This window comes from Macrotis lagotis, chromosome X (genome assembly GCF_037893015.1).
Source record: "Macrotis lagotis isolate mMagLag1 chromosome X, bilby.v1.9.chrom.fasta, whole genome shotgun sequence".
Lineage (NCBI taxonomy): Eukaryota > Metazoa > Chordata > Mammalia > Peramelemorphia > Peramelidae > Macrotis > Macrotis lagotis.
Genome location: NC_133666.1, coordinates 220,578,207 through 220,598,940, shown reverse-complemented (window position 1 = coordinate 220,598,940; position 20,734 = coordinate 220,578,207). Strand labels below are relative to the sequence as shown.

At 32.7% G+C, this 20,734-nt stretch overlaps 1 protein-coding gene across 20 annotated transcripts in view; it reads right to left on the bottom strand.

Moving 5' to 3' along the window:
- ARB2A (ARB2 cotranscriptional regulator A) overlaps positions 1–20,734 on the bottom strand; it is a 490,274-nt gene that overhangs the window by 188,325 nt on the left and 281,215 nt on the right. For all 20 annotated transcript variants that reach the window (XM_074201383.1, XM_074201397.1, XM_074201387.1 and 17 more), the window contains one exon: positions 16,595–16,714. In XM_074201383.1, the coding sequence (XP_074057484.1) occupies positions 16,595–16,714 (120 nt within the window). The remainder of the gene's footprint in view (positions 1–16,594; positions 16,715–20,734) is intronic.

Here is a 20,734-nt window from a genome sequence, read left to right as displayed (position 1 = left end):
TGTCTCATTCTCTACCTTTAATCTATCACCACCTCTCAGGAGATAAGTTCCATTGTTGGAAATTAAAACTGACCTTCTGAAATTATAGTGGATCTTTGTATTGATCAGATTTTTTAAATCTTTTAATGTTTCCAATTTTACAATGTTGTTATAGCATACATTGTTCTCCTTGTTCTGCTCACTTACTTCATTCTGTATCAGTTATACAAGTTTCTGTGAAATCATCCCCTTAACTCTTTTTTATTCTCAAAATAGTATTCCATTACATTCATGTCCCATAATATGTTCAATCATTTCCTAATTGATGGGCATGCATTTTCCAGTTCTTTGTCACAACAAAAAGAGTTGCTATAAATATTTTTGTATGCATGGGTCCTTACCAAATGCTGGTATTTCTGGGTCAATGAACATGCACAGTTTAGCCAACCCATGGCTATATCAACAGTACATAAATATGCCTACAACTAAGCAAAAGGATTCTTTTATGTGGTTAGGAGGCTTATAGGATTATTAGCATGAACATTTAGAGGCATAAGGGACTTTTATGGATGAGGAAACTGAGGCACAGAGAAGTTTGACTTGCCCTAGGCTAAGACAGGTTTTCTCGACATAAGTACTTAAAAAAAGTTGCTGAATTAGTGAATCTGCCAATGCCCAAATTAAGCTCCAGCTCCTCTATGCAGTCTTCTATGGATTTTATTTTTACCTTGAATCTCTAATAGATAGTTTCATATATGTCCTTTGTATTTAATTTGGATATTTAGGATAGTCAAAATGACTCAGTCACTCAAAGTTGTTATTAAAATAATATTGTTTTTATTATATACATTTGTTATTATATTCCTTTGGTTCTACTAATTTCACTCTTCATTACTTTGTACAAGTCTATCCATAGTGTTCAAAGATCATCAAACCAGTCATTTTTTTTTATAGTATAGAAGTATTCCATTACAATCACATATCACAACTTGTTCAGCATTTCCCAACTGAGGGCCATCCCTGTCACTCTTTTCCACCACAAAGAGAGATGTTATAAATATTTTAGTACATATAGGTTCTTTAGTACATATAGGTTCTTTGCCTTTTTCCCTAATCATCTTAGGGAACAGACCTAGTAGTGGTATTACTGGAATATAATATAAATGTGTTTACTTGAATAACATTTGAAATCTTTTCCAGTAATGATGAAAAAACTGTTATCATAAGGAATTAGATAGAGAAATCGAAACAAAATGCTCTAAATCATTATTTATTAGAGAAATGCAAATTAAGACAACCCTGAAATATCATTTTATGCCTATAAGATTAGCTAAAATGATTGAAAGGAAAAGCAACAAATGTTTGTTAAAGGGGATGTAGAAAAATTAGGATGCTAATTCACTGTTGATGGAATTGTGAACTGATCTAATCATTTTGGAAAGTAATCTGAAATTATGCCTAAAGACTTATTAAACTGCCTATGACCCAGCAATGACAAATTCCAAAGTGTCAAATGATGCCTATTGACTTATTTTTTTTTCTTAAGTCTATCTTGATCTTCCATACATAAAATTTAGACCTGAAGTCCTTAGTTCTCTTTTAACATACCTTATTTAAGTAGCTAAATTCCTGGTCATGACTTCTCGTAATAAAAACTGCACTAAAATTTGGTATCTATTAGACCCTTCTTGCTAGCCAGATGAAAGTTATGGTAGATAGAGTTCAGAAAGCCTCCCTGGGCATGCATCCCATCCCACCCCACTCACCCCAATTCCAATTTTTGCAGAGGTAGCTGCTTAACCTGCAACTCTAAATTTAGCTTCAGGCCAATCTCTGAAATCAATCTTAGCCTTGGGCATGGAAAAGATACATTTCTTGGTAACAGTTTAGCATCAGACTCCATTTTGTTTCTAGTCCCACTCTGACCTTGGTATTCCTTCTCTTTAGTAAAATGTTTTTTTTTTTTTTATCCTATTTATGCCTAATCTCTGCCGATACAATGTAAACTCCTTGAGGGCAAGGATCCTATCATTTTTATGTTATCCCCAGAGCAGTGCCTGATACTTAGTAGACATTTTACAATTGCTTATTATAACCATGCTTCTTTTCTCTATTCAATTTTTCTAGGAACCATGTTGCTACTTCGTTATATTATCAGAGTCCATGTTTTGTCTTCCTCTGGGTACCTCTAGAATTGGATGTCCTACTTCTGAACTCCAGACTCCCCAAGACAAGTTCCTCGATATCTGCTCACAGACTACTTGCCTACCCATATCTCCACCAGTGGTACTCTCTGGCCTTTCTAGGATAAATTTGGCTTGTGTTATTGGCTAGTTACAGATACTAATGTCTCATATGTTCTTTCCTCCAATAGACTGATCTCATCTCATATTCAAATTCTTCAACAATATCCCTATATTGTACTTTCAAAGAGCAATACCATACCATAACTCCACACACGAAGTCAGAGGATCACAGTTTTTAAGTTAAAAGCGGCATGAAATATCTTCTAATCTAATAATCTCACGTAATAACTGAGGAAATGGAGTCTTGCTCCTTACTCCAGTTCATCCTACATGCTGCCTCCTAGATCAAAGATCTGAGCAGCAAAATGGAACTCAACCAGCTTTTTTGACTTCCCACTATCACTAAGATAAAACACAAACTCCTCTGGTTAGTTTTTTAAGAACCCTACAACCTATTCCCAGTCTAGCTTTCCAATTTTGGTAGACATTAACAAACAAGACAGTCTTCTTGCTCCTGATGTCTGTCTCTCCTGTCTGGGAGAGTGCCCTTTCTTCCCTTACTCAAAGATACCCTTTCTTCCTTTAAAATACAGCTTAGAGGCATCATCTTCTGCAGGGATGAATGAGGTCTGAAACTTCTTTGTATTTAACTACTTTGCAATGATTTGCATCTACCCATTTGATATTTATGTTGCATATTCTCATGCACTGGTCTGTCACCTCTTCCACTGGAATAGAAGTATGCTCCTGGACAGTAAGAATTGTTTCATTTTTGGTTCTTATATCCCTAGTGATCAGCCTAGAGCCTGACATGCAGCAGGTACTTAATAAACACTTGTTTGTTTGGGGTTTTTTTTGCAAGGCAAATGGGTAAGTGGCTTGCCCAAGGCCACACAGCTAGGCAATTATTAAGTGTCTGAGACCGGATTTGAACCCAGGTACTCCTGACTCCAAGGCTGGTGCTTTATCCACTACGCCACCTAGCTGCCCCAATAAACACTTGTTAATTGAGTGATTGATTGATTTACCAAACTTGCATACAGGTGGTAAATGGCATAGCCCATGCCCTTTGACCTCAAATAGAAAGGTGTTTTTTTTTTTTTACTAGTTTAAGCAGCACCTTGTTGCCTAACTTTTAGTTACAGTCTTTTCAAGTCTGCTCTGGCTCACTGTTCTTTGATCCTAACAAAAATATAGGAACATCTGGATTAATTTAATCAAAAAGTTGAAAAGTATGTATTATTTAGACACAATAGGGCATATATGAGAAAATCTAGTTGAGGACGGAGTGGTCTTCTATGCATAAAAATTAAAATTAAAGAAATATAAAAGTATTTTTAATTAGTTGCTAAATTCTGTTATAGAAAACCTATGCCTTGGATAAGGATTTGTGCTAGAGTATAGATGTTTCAAAGAGAAAAGGCTCAGTTAAGATCTCACCTCTTTTCTTATAGTATCCTACCATCAACCAATAAAAGACAAAACTCTTTTGCTTTACAGTTATGATTTTCTACTGCCTTACTCCAGTCTATTTGTTCAAATTTATCTTGCACTACTCTACTCTCCTTTCCATCATTCACATTCAAGGCAAAATGTTTTCTATTCCTTGAATTCATCACTCAATTTCAAAGCATTGTAGGATTTCACTTGAAAAAGAAGGAAAAATCTCATCTAATCTCCTGGTTTTCAAACTTTTTGTTAGATATAGCTGCCTATATAAAATATTGATATTAGAAATGAGAATGGCTTTGTTATTGTGAAAATAGTTTTGACTTCATGAATCACTTGAAAGGATCTTGAGGAACTCCAGACGGTACTTTTGAGAATCCCTGATCTAGTTTAACCTCTACACAAAGAATGAATCTTCCCTATAAAGAAAAGGAAATACCTACATGTTCCTGGTATGAGCTAAAATTTATACTATCATAATAATATTATGTTTATAATACTTACAAATATTATCTTGTTTGATTCTCACAACAACCCTGGGATAAATTATGATCCTCATTTTACAATTGAGGAGACTGAGGTAAGCAGAAGCTAAATGAGTTGCCCAGGGACACACAGCTAGTAATTGTCTGACTCTAGGTCCAGCCTCTATCCAAACTGTATCGCCTGTCTCTGTAGCATTCTCAACAAAAAGAAATCCACTATTACCTTAAAAACCTTCAGTCAAAAACAAAACAAAACAAAACAAAAACAAAAACCCCACTAATTTCTGATATAGTCTATTAGACTTCTAAATAGTTCTAATTATTAGAAAGGTTTCCTGAACACTAAACTTAAGTCAGAGGGATCATTTTCAGGTCACATCTCCTGTAACCCAAACTTGCATAGTTTATTTATCCCACACAATTATTTCTTACCAAAGTGAAGGTGTAGCTAATTAAATTCTGCCTTAAATATGCCTCATTGTCTTGAATTGTCAAGCCCTCAACCCATAATCCCCAAATATCTGCCTTTGCTCTCTATTTTTGGGTCACCTGCAAATTCAGTTTGCTGATAAATAATATTGAACAGGACAAAAGCAAGGATAGAGCCTTGGAGCATTCTACTAGATACCTCTCCAGGATTAATCTATTAATCTCTATTTAGAAGATGATATTTAGTCTAATCCCCTCATTTTACAGAAATTAAATGACTTGTCAAAGTTTATCCAAGTGGAGCCAAGATTCAAATCCTGTTTCTTTATTCTCTCCATAGTACAGTTCCAACAAGTCATAAATTTGCCTGACAATTTTGTTGTATAGTTTACAATTCTAAAGTTAATCCACAAGGATAGGTTGATAAGTTGTGATATTTCTTAGAAAAAAAACAATTCACTTCATTAATTAAGCATGATCTATTTGCAAAATACTGTAAAATCAAAGCATGATGTCTATCATATTTTCTTTACCTGGTCAAAAAAAAGAAAACATTGGAATAATCTGTTTCTAATGAAACCAGTCTTGTAATGACTGATGTTCCCATTTCTATGTGCTCACAAACCATCCCTTTAATAATCCATTTGAGAATTTTGCCAAGAACCTGTGTCAAGAAGAACTCACTTCTATTCCCTTCTTGAAAGTTCCATTTTATGTTCTTTCTCATTTTCTTAATGACCTCTTCCGCCTCAAATTATATTGCATTTACTTTGTGAATTTATATGTTGCAACCCCAAATAGAGCATAAACTCTTTCAGTAAACAAGTATTTTTTTTTCCTTTATAGCCTTATACCTAGCACATTGTTCATGACAGGAGCTCAGCCTTTGCTGATTGAACTGAAATCTTTAGTATAAATGTCCTCACATTTCTGAAAAAGGGGAAATAAGGTAGATCACTCTAACTATAAGCCAATGACCTTGATTTATTATTTATGGCAAACTGATTTAACACCCTAAGAGAAATTTCTTAGGGCTAGATAATTTGAACTGTTGAACAATTCAGTTAGATGTTCTCTTATTATCATCCAACTTATCTTGGTTTTCAATTCCCTCTTAATCATTTATGTCCCAACCTTCTTTATTTGAACATCATTGTCCTAAAGAAAGAAAACAGAAATTCAGTTAGCTCAATTCACTTCAATAGTGAGGGAATTGTAAACAATGATACTTACAGAATCTTGATAATCCAAATTCAACAATCATTTATTAAGTGTCTACTGAGAGCAAGATTCAATGCTTAAATCGAAGGCAAAAGGGACAAAAAGGAAAAAAATCCTTGTCCTCATTGAGTTTACATTCTACTGGGGAATATAATATAGAATCAGGCAAGAAAATACAAGATAATTTGAGATAAGATTTATAATGAAAAGGATAAGTAAAGAATTCCTGTAGGAGGTAGTACCTAAACTGAGCCTTTAAAAAAGGTAAAATTTTCAAGAGATAGAGATGAAAAAAAATTAAGAGACTATTGCAATAATATAAACAAATGGAAGTTATAATCCAAACTACTCTGATCATATTGGGAACCTACTACTGTCTTCACATTCATGGCCAAGAAGCTGTCCAATCATTTCTTTGGTATTCCTCTTGCCTTCAATATAGATAAAACAAAGCAAAACAAAGCACTGTACACCTTATTGTATACCTTCATCACACTCCTGGAATCAGTTGTAGCCTACTTAAATAACACTTTTCTTCAAGGGTCATATCATCCTTTTGTATTTTTCCTCAGTTATTTGTCTTAAATTTCAAGTTCTGGATGTGACCCTTTAAATCTAAGCTTGTTAAAGAGCTCCTAATAGAGCAGGGAGCTCCTCCAAAAGAAACTTTGGTTATCTTCCCTTTTATTTTTCATTTAAATAATTTGTGTTTGTGTCATCATTTTGCTATGAAGAAACACAAACTTGTATTCAATTAAATTACCTTTTAACCACATCATGGGCCCTTACCTATCTTTTCTTTGAATGCCTTAAAATTCATGCTCTTAAGACAAAGGGAACTTGAGAGAGTATGCTCATCATTCATCTCATCTTTCATTTTGGATATAAACTTCAGAATGACATGGTTACTTCTTTCTGGAATTCTTGTCATTTCCATTTCCCCAACCAATCCCTTCTTAATTGTAGGAATTAATTTCTCTGAAATATGAAATTATTAGAAGGTAAGAAAAAGAAAAAACAGACAGAGAGAGAGAGAGAGAGAGAGAGAGAGAGAGAGAGAGAGAGAGAGAATCAAAAGAATAAGTTTAAGTTTAAACTCCCATCTAACAATTGCAAGAAGGATTTGAAGTCAGAAATCACAGACACAATGAGCCTTCACTTTTCTAGATCCAACATCTCTAGTTCCCTAAAAACATCCTCACAGAATTAGGACTTAAAAACCCTCTTAATTCTTTTGGTTGTCTTCCTCTAGGTTACCAATGTGATTGTTCTTCCTAAAATGTGACATTCAGATCCAAAAGCAATATTTTAGGTGTAATCTCACTATGGCACAAAATACAGGAGCTATTATCACCTTTTCCTCCCAAAATTATGACTATTTTAATACAGACCAGGATCACATTAGTTTTGGGGGGAAGGGAGAGTTTGTAGTCCACCAAAATTCACCTATAATGTCTTACCACCTTATAGATGTAAAATTGATTTCCTGAATCCAAGTGTGACTTTAACTATATCTTTGTTAAATATCATCCTGTTAAGATTCAGTTCAATATTCTAGCCTGGTAAGATTTCTTTGAATCCTGACACTATCACTGAATATGCTACTAATGCTTCCAGCTTTCTGTTATCTTCAAATTTGACAAGGATGCTGTCAATGCCTTTATCCAAGACACTGATAAAAACATCATGGGATCAAATACAGATCCCTATGGCACTCTACTATAGAACTCTTTTCAACTTGGCATTGAACCACTAAGGACTACTCTTTGAAGATGATTATTCAACCAGTTCTAAATCCATCAAACTTTTCTATTCCCTAAACAATATTGCTTCACCTTTTCCAAAAGCATAGCATGAGATAATCTAAAAAAAAAGGATTAATATTTCTGAAACAAGCTAATGCTGATGAAGTCATCTTGGTTCTTTGTGATTAGTGCTACCTTTTGTAGTTGTTTACTAACTATCTCATTAATATCACGTTAAAGAATTTTGCCAGAAAAAAGGTCATGTTTACCAGGCTACTGTTTGCAGATTCCATTCTCTTTCTCTCGTTTGCAAATTGGGATGATGTTCACATATAAATTGAGTTATGGTTCAAGTTGGACTTTTATGCTAGAGACAAAGGCCACAGACTTATCACACGAGGATTCACTTTGGAAATTACTGCAGTTATGTTTCGGAAGAACAGGCAGAAGAGACTGATCTCTGGCCTCTAAAAATCAATGCCTCAGGAAAAAAAAACACTCCTATGTCCCCAACTAATTAAGATATCCAAGGCCTTCAACAGAAAGATGTAGAACCAGAGACAAGAAGCAGCACCAAGTTTCCCTATCAATTAAAATGCTGGAAGGGCCAAAATGAAGACTGAGAATTGGGGAGCCACAGATAGCACCTCTGAAGCAGACTCCCTAAAGGATAAAGGAACAAAGACTGAACCACTCTACATACAATCTTTTCCCATAGATATTTCATGCTTTCTGTCAGTACGGGACTATAAAGGACTAAAAGAGATGTACCCTCTGGGAAGAAATGGAAAAGCATGCATTTTTGGGTCAAAGGCAGCCACATCTCACCCTAATTAAGGACTGGTCATCTGTGAAGCATGAATTTTTAATAAAATGCTGAAATAAAAATAAAACAGCACATGTGAATTTGTAGCATTTTTATTCCTATGTTGAAAGGGAGCAAGATGTTTTACTGAGGTACAGACTTCAGAAGAGGTAGGGACTAATCTCCCTCTATAACCTGGCAAGGGAGAGCCTGTCTGTTTGCTATCATACAATAGACTCTTGCCAACTCCAAACAGCTTTGCAAAAAGTTGGCACCTAATAAAAGGCCAATGAATTGAATTGTTGAGAGAGGTGAAAGTTGGCTTAGGGCTTTGAATAGGAAGGATTTTGTTGGATGGAAAGGGGACAGTGAGGATATTTCAGGTAGAAAGATCTGCATCATCAGTGAGCAAGATAAGCAGAAGGAGGGCAATAAGGAAATGGATCTGGCCAGAACTGACTGAAGCATGAACCATTAAAAAGAAGAGGCTGGAGACAAGGAAATTAGTAAGGAAGCTGTTACTATAATCTAAATATATCATCTAGGACTGAATTAATAGAAGAAAGGACAGACATAAGAAGACTCAGTAAGACTTGGTGGGAGATTTAGGAAAGGAGAGAAACAAAAGATAATTGCAGCATAATTTAGATTTCAAAAGGAATTTAGCAAGAATTCTTTGAGGTAACAAAGTGTTTCTATATATTCAAAATCTGATTTCTAAAATTAAATTTATACTTTTTTTTAGGACTTCAACTGTAGTATAGCCTTAATAATATAAACATATCCATTTGTTAGGTAGTTGTCTCTTCTTTGTTATTCTGATCTTCCTAGAATTACTTCAAACTGGCATTATCATTAAATCAATGTCAACATTTACCTAGTACCCATTATATACAAACACTGTACAAAAGGTCCTATGTCTTCAGAGACTTACTCTTAATTCATTTCATATGTTCACTGAGCACACTTTCCTTGTCCCCGGGGACATTGTTTTACTAAGTCTAGTGGGGTTTACAACTGCTTGCAAAGGTGAGAATGCAAGGTAGACTGGCCCCTACAAAAAGAGATGATTATAAATGTTTTTGAACAAATAGCTCCTTTTCCCTTTTCTTTGATCTCTTTGGGATACAGACTTAGTAGTGGCATTGCTGGGTGAAAGTGTATGCAGTTTTATAGCCCTTTGGGCATAGTTCTGAATTGTTAAGAAGTAGCACTTAAGCTGAGATCTGAAAGAAAACCAGTACTCTATGAAATGGAGGTGAGAAGTGAATGTAGGTAGTAAAGGAAGAGAAGTGATCTATGTCAAAGCAAAAAGGTAGAGTATTACTTACAAAGAACAAAAAAAGGGCTGACTGGTAAGGTGGAATAAACCTGTAAAGGGGTCTAGAAAGAGACTGGGAAGAAAGAGGCAAGGGAGAGCTACTGTTGGTTTTTTTGAGCTGAGGAGTGAAAGGGTCAGACTTGTACTTTAGGACCATCATTTTGACATTTTTTAAGAGAATGGATTAGAGAGAAGAGATTCTGAAACAGGGAGATGACCTAAGAGGAATGTTCAATTAATCAGCATTTTTTTTTAGGTTTTTGGAAGGCAAACGGGGTTAAGTGGCTTGCCTAAGGCCATACAGCTAGGTAATTATTAAGTGTCTGAGACCGGATTTGAACCCAGGTACTCCTGACTCCGTGCCACCTAGCCACCCCCAATCAGCATTTTCTAAGGACTCATTATAGGCCAGGCACTATGCAAGATGGTGGGGTACACACAAAAAAAAAGTGAAAATAGCCCCTTTTCTCAAGAAGATTACAAGTAGATGTAAATGCAAATTCAAAATGCAGATTCAAAATATACAAAATGAATATAAAGTAGTTTGGAGCCTGGGGGCAGTAGCAGCTGAAGAGAGGGAAGGGATATCAGAAAAGGTTTCATGGAGGAGAGATGGTACTTTATTTCTGGTTGTCCCCTATGGCAGGAATACTCTCTTAACTAATAACCTTCCTGGCTTCCTTGAAGTCCCAACTAAAATTGTACCTTCTACTGGAAGCCTTTCTCAACTCCCTTAATTCCAGGGATTTTCCTCTTTTAATAATTTCCTATTAATTCTCCATATAGCTTGCTCTATATTTGCTTGTATGTTGTGTTCCCCACAGGATTGTAAGTTCCTTGAGGACAGGGACTGTCTTTTATCTCTTTTATGTTGTCTCCAGAGTTCAGCACAGTGTAGGTGCTTAATAAATGTTAACTGGTTGATTAAAATGAGAGATTCCAAGTAGTAAAAGTAGGAAGTTGTGAGTATCTGCCAGGGGGCATTCAATGCCAAGGTACAGAAAAAAGAAAAGCCAGAGAGTGAGAGAGAGAGAGAGAGAGAGAGAGAGAGAGAGAGAGAGAGTATGCCCCAGTATAGCTGGTTCCAGAATGGGAGAAGGGGAGTAAAGTATAACAAAACTAGAGAGGAAAGGAGAGACCAAGTTGTAAAATATCTTGAGGTGGACTTTACAAGAAGTGATGATTATTTCAGATGAGAAAGGGAGAAGATTTTGGGTGCACCCCCCAAAGTTACTAAACAGAGTGAGTAAAAAGGTATGGAGGTCTTCACTGGGAATAAGGAATTTATTCCCAAGGAATAAAAGAGGAGAGGGTTTTGGAAGAAAGATATTGGATTCTGTTTTGTAATTCTTGAGTTGGAAATGCACAAGGGAATCCAGTTGTGAGATCTGTCAATATCGAGTGAGGGTTAAAGAACAAGTTTTATCCCTCCAAATGTGCTAAACACCATAAAGAAATAAAGATACTGTACTATAGTGGAAGAACAATGGAATTGGAACCAGAAGAACTGGGTGGGAGTCATGGCTATGCCACTAACAAGACCAGGAGTTCACCTTTTTTATATCATACACCTTCTTGGCAGTCTAGTGAAGCCTATGGACCACTCTACAGAATAATGTTTTAAGATAAAGAAAATCAGAAACATAGGATTACAAAGGAAACCAATTATAATAAAACAAAGTTATCAAAATGTTGTTTAAAAAAAGTGTATAGGCCCCTAAATTAAGAATCTCTAGTACAGACCAACTAGCTGTCATTTAATTTTATTGAATCTCAGTCTTTTCATTGGTATAAACTGAGTGACAATGTGTTCTCTAAGGTCCCTAAAGGTGACAAATCTAATTGAGAAAGAAGACATTCATATAGACAAAAATCAATTAATGAACAAGATCACTATTTATACAAAGAATTGTTCATTTTCATAAGGTTAAAAGAAGCAAGGTAATTCAGGTTTTAAAAAATAAACAAAACTCCAATTATCTAGTTTTTTTAAAGTGTTTTCTCTAATAATTAATTCTAATAATTGGCTCAAATTTTATAATGCTTCTTTGACTTCCATTCTCTTCAATTTTATCTCTTTTCTCTAACACTATACATATATTTGTTATCTGATATCCTATTTAATTGTCAAAGTGGCATACAACCACACACTATTCATATACACACACACACACACACACATATCTACATTCCTCAAACTAATTATTTACAATGATAATGTTAAGCAGATACTCACCAAATATTAATTTCACTGGGTTCTTTGTAGCCACAATTAAATATTGTTTAAAGGCTAGATCTCTCTTCTGTCTCTACAGGTAAAAATACCCTCCCATTTTATCCCCATTTTAGTTAACTTCAGCTTTTGTTTTGGTAGAAATGCAAATCACATTATAAGCAATTTTGAAAAACTGGCTCACAGTTGACTAAGGCAATGCATCTTCACACAACTATGGCCAGAAAACAGTCCTCCATCTTGATACTAAAGGGCAGCTTAGGCTGCCTGGAGGCCAAGGATCACAGTACAGAACAATGGCACTAAAGAGTTCCCTCTAGTCCTTGATTCACATGCAAGTGAGGTGCCAATCAAGTGCTGACAAGCATGAAGAAACTAAAATCAAAAGTGGATAGAGATACACTTTAAAAAGGGGTAGTTTTCACACATTTTTAAAGCAGATTGGGGCCACTTATTTGTGAAAACACAAGGGGGGGAGTTGATGTAAATGATAAGAAAAATGTCATTTTAGGTTATTTGTTCCATCCCCTTGAGCATAAGATTTAAAGCAGGATCAGGTATATTTCATAATATCTGGAGGTCCTCATTTGGGCTAAGAAAAAAAACCTGGTTATTAAGTAATTCACTGACAACAGAGAGAATTTCTGAAATCAAATATGGACCTTAATTTTCCTATTAAATTGTTTCGACAAATTGAAAGATTATTTGATTTTGTCAAACTGACTAGTTTACTGCTAAAAATAGGGTAGGGCACCCAGAAACAGCAAATAAGGAAGCAATAGGAGGCTGCCCCATCAGCTCTGTCTAAGACAGAGATAAAGTACTTACTGAAAATTAATTTCTGCCAAATGAACATCAATTTTCAAACTCTAATACATAGGAAAAGCTGCTTCAAAAGGTGATAGATATCCCTCGATTAATTTAGAAATTGTGCTCATGAGGTATAATTTATTCCTATGACAATTTATTTTTCCGAAACAAAAATATTTTCAATTCTAGAACATTTAGGCAAAAACATTGCACTAATTATGGTTAATATTTCCCCTGTGTACAAAACTGACTTCTTAAATCAGAAAATCATAACTTTTCAACTGATTCAAGATTTTTTTTAATTAAAATGTTATATTTAGACGTTATGTGAGAATTAGGAAAAGAATAAAAGAACTTAGGTTGCGAATTGGAAAGGACCTTAAACCATCTTTGTTAGAACTTTACGACTTAAAATTTATCATAAATTTTTTGTTTAATAGTCATTTTCTTACCTTTCATGACCTAATTAGATTGAAGAGAGTTTGGATGCTCTCCCTGTGCTATCTCATCAACAGTCATTTGCACTAAAAATACTAAAAGTTTTAGGAATTTGAATTTGGGAATGTGAAATGTGAGTAGTTACCTGGTGAGAATAAAAACATTGAGTGGCATACTTTCTACCTCAAATTTTTATTATAGCAAACTGCATGAAGATTTTATGAGCTTGGAGCTGAACAAGCACCATAATTTACTATCACAAATGGAATGTTGCTTTAGAAAATAAATCTTGAGCTACAATATACTCTATTTAAGGGAAATTTCCCATCATGAGATAAGTTCATGAATAATTTCAGTTTTCAAAAGCAGCAATTAGGAAAAAGTAGTAAGATCTATGGTTATGACTTAGTGCTCTCTATTTAAAAAAACAATTCACCTTTAGGCATCTATTATCTGACCATTTATTTTTATACTAAGATTAAATGCAATTTTAGTTAGGAAATGGAAAGATGGTCTATTAGTACCTGTAATTCAAATTGTAAACAAAATAACTAAATACATTTACAATGAAACTTTGCTTCTTATATATTTTAAATCATTTTCAATAAATTGTTACAATTCATGGCCCAGAAATGTAAGGGAAATGTGCACTTATACAGCACAAATAGGAGAACTTCCATGTATCAGGCATTAAACTGTAAAAGTACATTGTATTTCATAAGGAATGTGTGTAAATCTAGATATAAGAGCTTTAGACATGAACAAAATCTATATACTTAAAAATCTTTCATAGCACTATTTTCTTGTGAAAAGGCAAGACTTAATAGTCATTTTAGCAATTTATGGTCTAATTTTGTTGTGAGCTACTAAGTTAAAAAGCTAAAACAAGCTCTAGGAACATTTATATTGCAATGTTCAAGATTCATTTTATTCCACAAATAAAATTTCTACTAAATTTGAATCTATGTAAAGGAATTTCCTACACAATTCTATTAACCAAAAACAACAACAACAATAACAATAACAACCATAACCACAACCAAATAAACAAAACAGCCAAAAAACTACACAAACACACACAGGATAAAAAATATTTTCCAAAGTTCCAAATGCAGTGACTCTCTTCCTATTGATATCAAAGAAATTAAAAAATGTTATTTAATTTTTCTCAGAAGAGTTATAGTTTAAAACTCTTTCAGCAATTATTAGTTATTCAGAGGGCACATTCTTCTATATAACAGAGCATTCTATTCAATTACTACTAAGATCCATTTCTTCATCTCCATGTCAAAGTTAGATGAAATTTGGGATGATCATCATTAAAATTTTTAAAAAAGGTAAACAAGGAATATTCCATTAAATATACTTCTCAGCCTACATTTTGCATGACAGATATGTGATGTGCGAGTGGTTATATTATATTCTTCCTCCCATGCATGCACCTCCTGCCGAGACAGCAGACTACAGAAGTTGACCCTTACTGAGACCATCTTGTCTCTTTGACAAAGCTCCTTTTTAACTTCTTACTTACTGGTTACTTCCTGTGATGGAGAAAAACTTTAGCTCAGCTTGTGATAATTTCACAGGCCCTGAGGACCCTGACCCTAATAGCCTCAAGGTCAAAAGTCAAGTCTTGTTCTGAAACATCTGTGTGCTTTATATTAAAGTAGAACAAAAGTAGAGAAATATCCACCAGTGTGACGAGAGAGACAGGAAAAATAGGAATGACACAATCATCATCTGTTACTCTGACTATGTCAGGTCTGTTATTAAATTTTGTCCCAAATAAAATGAATTTAGAAATAATCTGTATATAGGATTTTGGATTAAAAAAAAGTTTAAGGTTACCCTGAATTCAAATAAAACTATTTAAAATGAGAATTCAAGTTTTTTTGAGATTTGGATGTTTTATTAACTTTGCAAACTAAGGTAGGATATGTTAGCTACAACTAAGTGGAATTTTGTATTCTTTGCACTATACTTAACAGCTGACAGCCAGTTAATAAAAAGGAAAGAGAAGGAATTTAATATTTTTACTAAACAAAACATGAACCATTTGAAAATACACTAATATAAGAAAATCATTGCATAAATACCTAAGGGTTAAAAAAAAGTAAAATGTTGGATATGTTAATAAATTTGTTAGAATGGACAGGTAGATTTGGGACACCAAAAGATGCTTATAATTTAAATGATTTGGGAAAATAACTTGTAAAATAAATGTAATGAGCTTTTAGTTTAATATTTGGAATAAAAAGTTCAAATAACAATCTCATATTCAGGTATCAGTTCTTTCACTGCTAAAGAGTAAAAAAAAATTACACTAAGGAAGGTGACATAAGTGAACTGCAATAAATTTAATTTCCAAAACAATTAAACATTCACAAAATTCATTTAAATTTATCCCACAATGGTTCTAAACTTTTACATTTATTTATTTATGTGCGTATGTGAATATATATATATATATATATATATATATATATATATATATATATATATATTTAGGGAGAGATAAATACTCATAAATTAATCAGTAACTCTTCTATTTTGTATCACTTCTTTTTTACATAAAACCTTACACAGACCTTATATGGCATTAGTATATTTTCTAGAAATTACATTACTCTAAATATATGCATATAAAAAGATTATTACACATTCAGTATAAAACTGGTACTCATAATATTGCAACATTGGACATAAAACAGTAATTCTTTAACATAGTAGGTAATGCCAAAGGAATAAGATTATTTTTAATGCAAAAATTATTAAGGGCTCAATGCAATTTCAGCAAAGATGATACAATTCAATTATTTTAATATCTTTAATAATTTTAGATTCTGATTAATTTGAAGAAAAATGACCAATTAGTTCAATTTTTATTAGTCTATAAAGATCATTAAACATTTATCAACATTCAAAGAGTTATGCATTTTACAACATCATATAGGCTATCTTTTTTAAGATCAGTAATTTTATCATATCTGAAGCAGACTGGCAAATTAAGAATCTTCAAGAGTAGTTTGAAACACTAAGGTGTTAAGTGACTTGCCCAGAGTCACACAGTATGTATTAAGAGTTATTAGTATTGGAATCCAAATCTTGTTGATTCTAAGGACATTCTTCAGATTGTTATGCCACACTATCGGAGAAGTTATATACTTTTAAAGAGTATACACGTAAAATATACACTAAAACACACAGAAACATTATAATGTAGAAAACAAGCAGTTAATTTATTTAAAAGAAAGTTATTAGAATGAGTTTTCTAAGTCTATTATCAAAGGAAATATTTTCTAAAAATGTGAGAATGTATTAGTTACCAAAAATATTTTTCATATTTCTTTACAAAACATTTTAAAGAACCAGATGATACACTAAAATTAAAAAATGTAAAGCAATCATAGCTAAAATTTGAGTATGTGCTTACCAGCTCAACAAAAGCAAGTCCTCCATAGCTGTGAGCAACAAAAAATATGTTCTCAGCAGCAGAATGAGTTATGAAGTGATCCCATACATAGATTAAATGTTCTTCAGGAGAGCCGTTGTCCTAAAGAGGGAATATGGATACAATTACAGATATTGTCCAATTATTAACATTCTAAAAGTAAGTATTTTACATATATATATACATATATATATATATCAAAGAAAATATAAATGTATTTATTGTAGAATAAGAAAAGTCTAAGTAAAGGAAAAATAACAGGTGTTTTGAGAAAATGCTATAATAGATTTATCATCATATGGCATAAAATATGATAGTTATAATCCATTCAAAACTATCATGAAAAAATAAACAAATGTTAATAATAAAATAAATCTTAAAAATTATGAGTTTTTTTTATTTTAAGCTCTTTCAACTAGGATTAGTTTTTAGAGAACTCTCTTCTTCAAAACAGAACATACTATTCAAATATTTTAAGAATTCATTTTTCCAGTCCCATGGCAAAGTGGAGATAATAACAAAGTTACCTTGATGAAGAAATTCCTCAACAGTCTTTTAAAGTATATAAAATTTTAAAGGATGAAACAGGAGAAAATGATAGTCTAGCAATATAGTATTTATTTTTTTAGGGTTTTTTTTTTGACAAGGCAATGGGGTTAAGTGGCTTGCCCAAGGTCATAAAGCTAGGTGTCTGAGGCCAGATTTGAACTCAGGTACTCCTGACTCCAGGGCTGGTACGCTATCCACTGTACCACCTAGCTGCCCCCAATATAGTACTTAAAAGAAATATCATAACAATTTTTGCCCAAACTTTCCTTGATAAATCAGTTTGATTTTACAAGCTTAACAATATTTCTATTTTGCCAACTAAAAAAAGTGTTTTTTTTAAACTTTGCTGAAGATTACATGGTCAATATATTCTATTTTGATTATTTTTAAAATAACATTCATTTTTCTTAAAGAATTTTCTAAACAGAACTTCCCTTTTTAAAAAAATGGAAGCTTATACATATCAATTTAGGGATTTATAATCCCCCCCCATCACAGCTCAATGCCACATAACATCTTTATTTTACTATGGGAGTTTTCTATAGCATAGTTTAATTCTGTCTGTATTCTATTGTATGGTTATATTATTGAATTTCTACCTTATTCTACCTATATTTACCTATTATGATTATCATCCCAAATTAGGTAACAAAGAGTTCATAATAATTCACTTTAAAAAACTACCAAGACCTGACATGAAACATGATGAAATTCAGTTCTATTATTTAAGCAACTTTAACTAACCAAAAAAAAAAAAAGTGAACTGCTGATTTCCTAGATGTATTTAATTTGTCATCAGCCACCATTGGAATGTAGAGGTGAAATACTATTTTTTTGACTGAATATTCCATGGAACACACATGCAGTGTCCTATCTATAAACAGTGATTTAAAATGCAAAAACGTTATTAAAATGAAATATGAGGCATATTTAAATGATGATTGAAGGTTTATGAATCACATGGCATATTATCTATGTGAGGCATTATAATATTAACATTTTACTGAAAGATAAAAATAAAATAGATCCTGTCTTCAAGTCACTTACCATTTTATTTGAAAGGACAATAATATATGTATCTATTTCCATAAATACATGTATATACACAACATAGATAAAAATAAATACAAAGTAAATGGCAGGGAGAAGAAATTAGCAGATGGGAGCAAGAAAGGTCTCATGTAAAAGACATAATGCAAATATTAAATTATCCACAGATATAAAAAGTTCAAAACATGAAATAATAAAAACATATTAAAATATACTGAAGAATTTGACCATTAGAATCCCTTCCTGCCTAAACAGACTGTATATCTGAAGAGAGAGTTAGCAATCCTTTAAATGGCTCTAAATAATCTTAAATGCTTTTATGGATGTGAGCAGAACTTCAAAATCTAGGATCTTGTATCCAAAAGAAACCTTAAGGATCAGCTAGCTAAGTAAGACTACTCATTTTACAGATGACAAAACTGAATATTTCTCATAATACAATATCACAAAGCAATTTGATAGTATATCCAATAATTAATATACATAGGCTGTATGATAAAACTAACAGTAGGATCTCTTTATGTTAAAATATAGAACATGATTTTATATTATATATATATTCCTAAAATTCCATTTAGTGTATAAAGAGAGTTTTATAGACACATCAATATATATTTTAATATTTAAAAAAATGAACTCAAAAATGAATCTGGTGAAATCTTAAGGACCACAGAATCTTTCTTACATACTTCAAATTATCTCTGAAAATACTAAAATATTAAAATACCACAATAATTGATGCTCATAATGATGCCCCAGTGTCATCGAATTATGTTCAATATACTATATTTTTAAAAGGTAGGGAAATGTGTAAGATAGTTTAGGGATTTTCATCTGAAATGCCTAAACTTTTTATTATAAGTTCTGGTACTTCATTAAAAAAAAAAAACCTATCTAAAAACCTTTTAAGCCAGAAAGCTTCATTCTCTGGGACATTCTATTTTTATTCCATTTTATTTCTATTTACAATTCAATATGAAATCAGTTAAGCTTGTCTTTCTAAGAGATCATTATTTTTCTATTTTGTCCCTTCCAACGATTAAATATTTTAAACAAGTGTTTAAAGAACAATAAAATTATTCATCAAAGTACAGCATAATTTAAAATTTCACAGCTCAAATATAGTTTACAATTTTAAATTGCTTATCTCTTCTTCTGAGAATAAAAATACATAAAACAGTTACCTAGCAGTATCTATGTATTATTCTTATATCTTTAAATCAATACTACCAGTGTAGTGGAAAAACAACCTACTATCCATAGCTCTGGTGACTCCTTTCCCTGGACACCATTCTTCAAGAGAGTTATATCCCCATAAGAGAATATAAGGTACTAGAGGATAGCATGAATCTCACTTTGGTATTTGTACTCTTAGCACAGTGTCTGGCTCATAATGGGTGCTTTATAAATGATGGCTGATTACCCAATAAGTCCTCATGGTGTGCAGCTATTCTCAAAAGTTATTATATCAACAGAATTTAAGTCAGGGTGCTAATAATAAGTTTTTAAGATTTGAATTACAGACTTAGGGATGGATAGAATGTCTGTTCTACCACTAGCCTAATTAAGTTCAGGAAGGTTCACCACCGAGTTAGTTGGAGAATGATGATATTTTTTTTTTTTTGCAATAGCAAGACTTGAAAAACAATTATCTACTACATCTTAGAGGGGATGGGATTTTGCAACAGGGGTTGAGACATCCATACTGATAAACAGAAAATCAATATTATTAAATTATTACCAGACAAATTCTTCTGACAAAAATATATTCCAATATAGAAAAATCCACAACTTGCTAACAAATATGTAGAAACCACTATCTAAGGATTGCATGTGGATTTCATTTTCAATGTAATGGTTTTATTTTGATTAACTTGTATAGAAAGCTAGATTATTTCAGAATAATACAGTGCAAGTGGTATACAAAAATATAAATAATATTAAGTAGTCCAAGCCATTGGGGCATCCCGATAGCAAAATGCATGAAGTATTTAAAAGAGTGGAATTCTGATGCCTTTAGAGGACAGGTTGAATTTACTAATGTATGATTGTCATCATTAATGGTTAAATACTGAGCAGAAGTGATGCAGTAACCAAAGGCTTATCAACTCTACCAGATTCTAACACAGAGGCATTGCAAGGTCTGCATTTATGATGGACTACCTGAGCTGATAGCACACAGAATTATCTAAACAACATTTGCATATTTGTGTAATTATTTTCTAAGGTTAATTAGCTCCTGTAAAGCAGTCCGCCCTTTGAGACTGCTTTCAGTGACAGGTTCACATATTTTTTTGAATCAATGCCAAATTTGACAGATTTTCTTCTGCTTACTTGTTGCTGGAAAGTTATAAAATGACTAGTGCCGCAATACTTTATATGCCTCTTTAAACTTCTAATTGATCTTAGAAAAAATTAAATTGAAAATAAAATCAATTTAAATTTTTCTTTCTGTGCATATTTTTAAAGCTGGAATTTCAAGATTATTTTCTTCTACAGATTTATCTATGTTTAAAGGAAGAC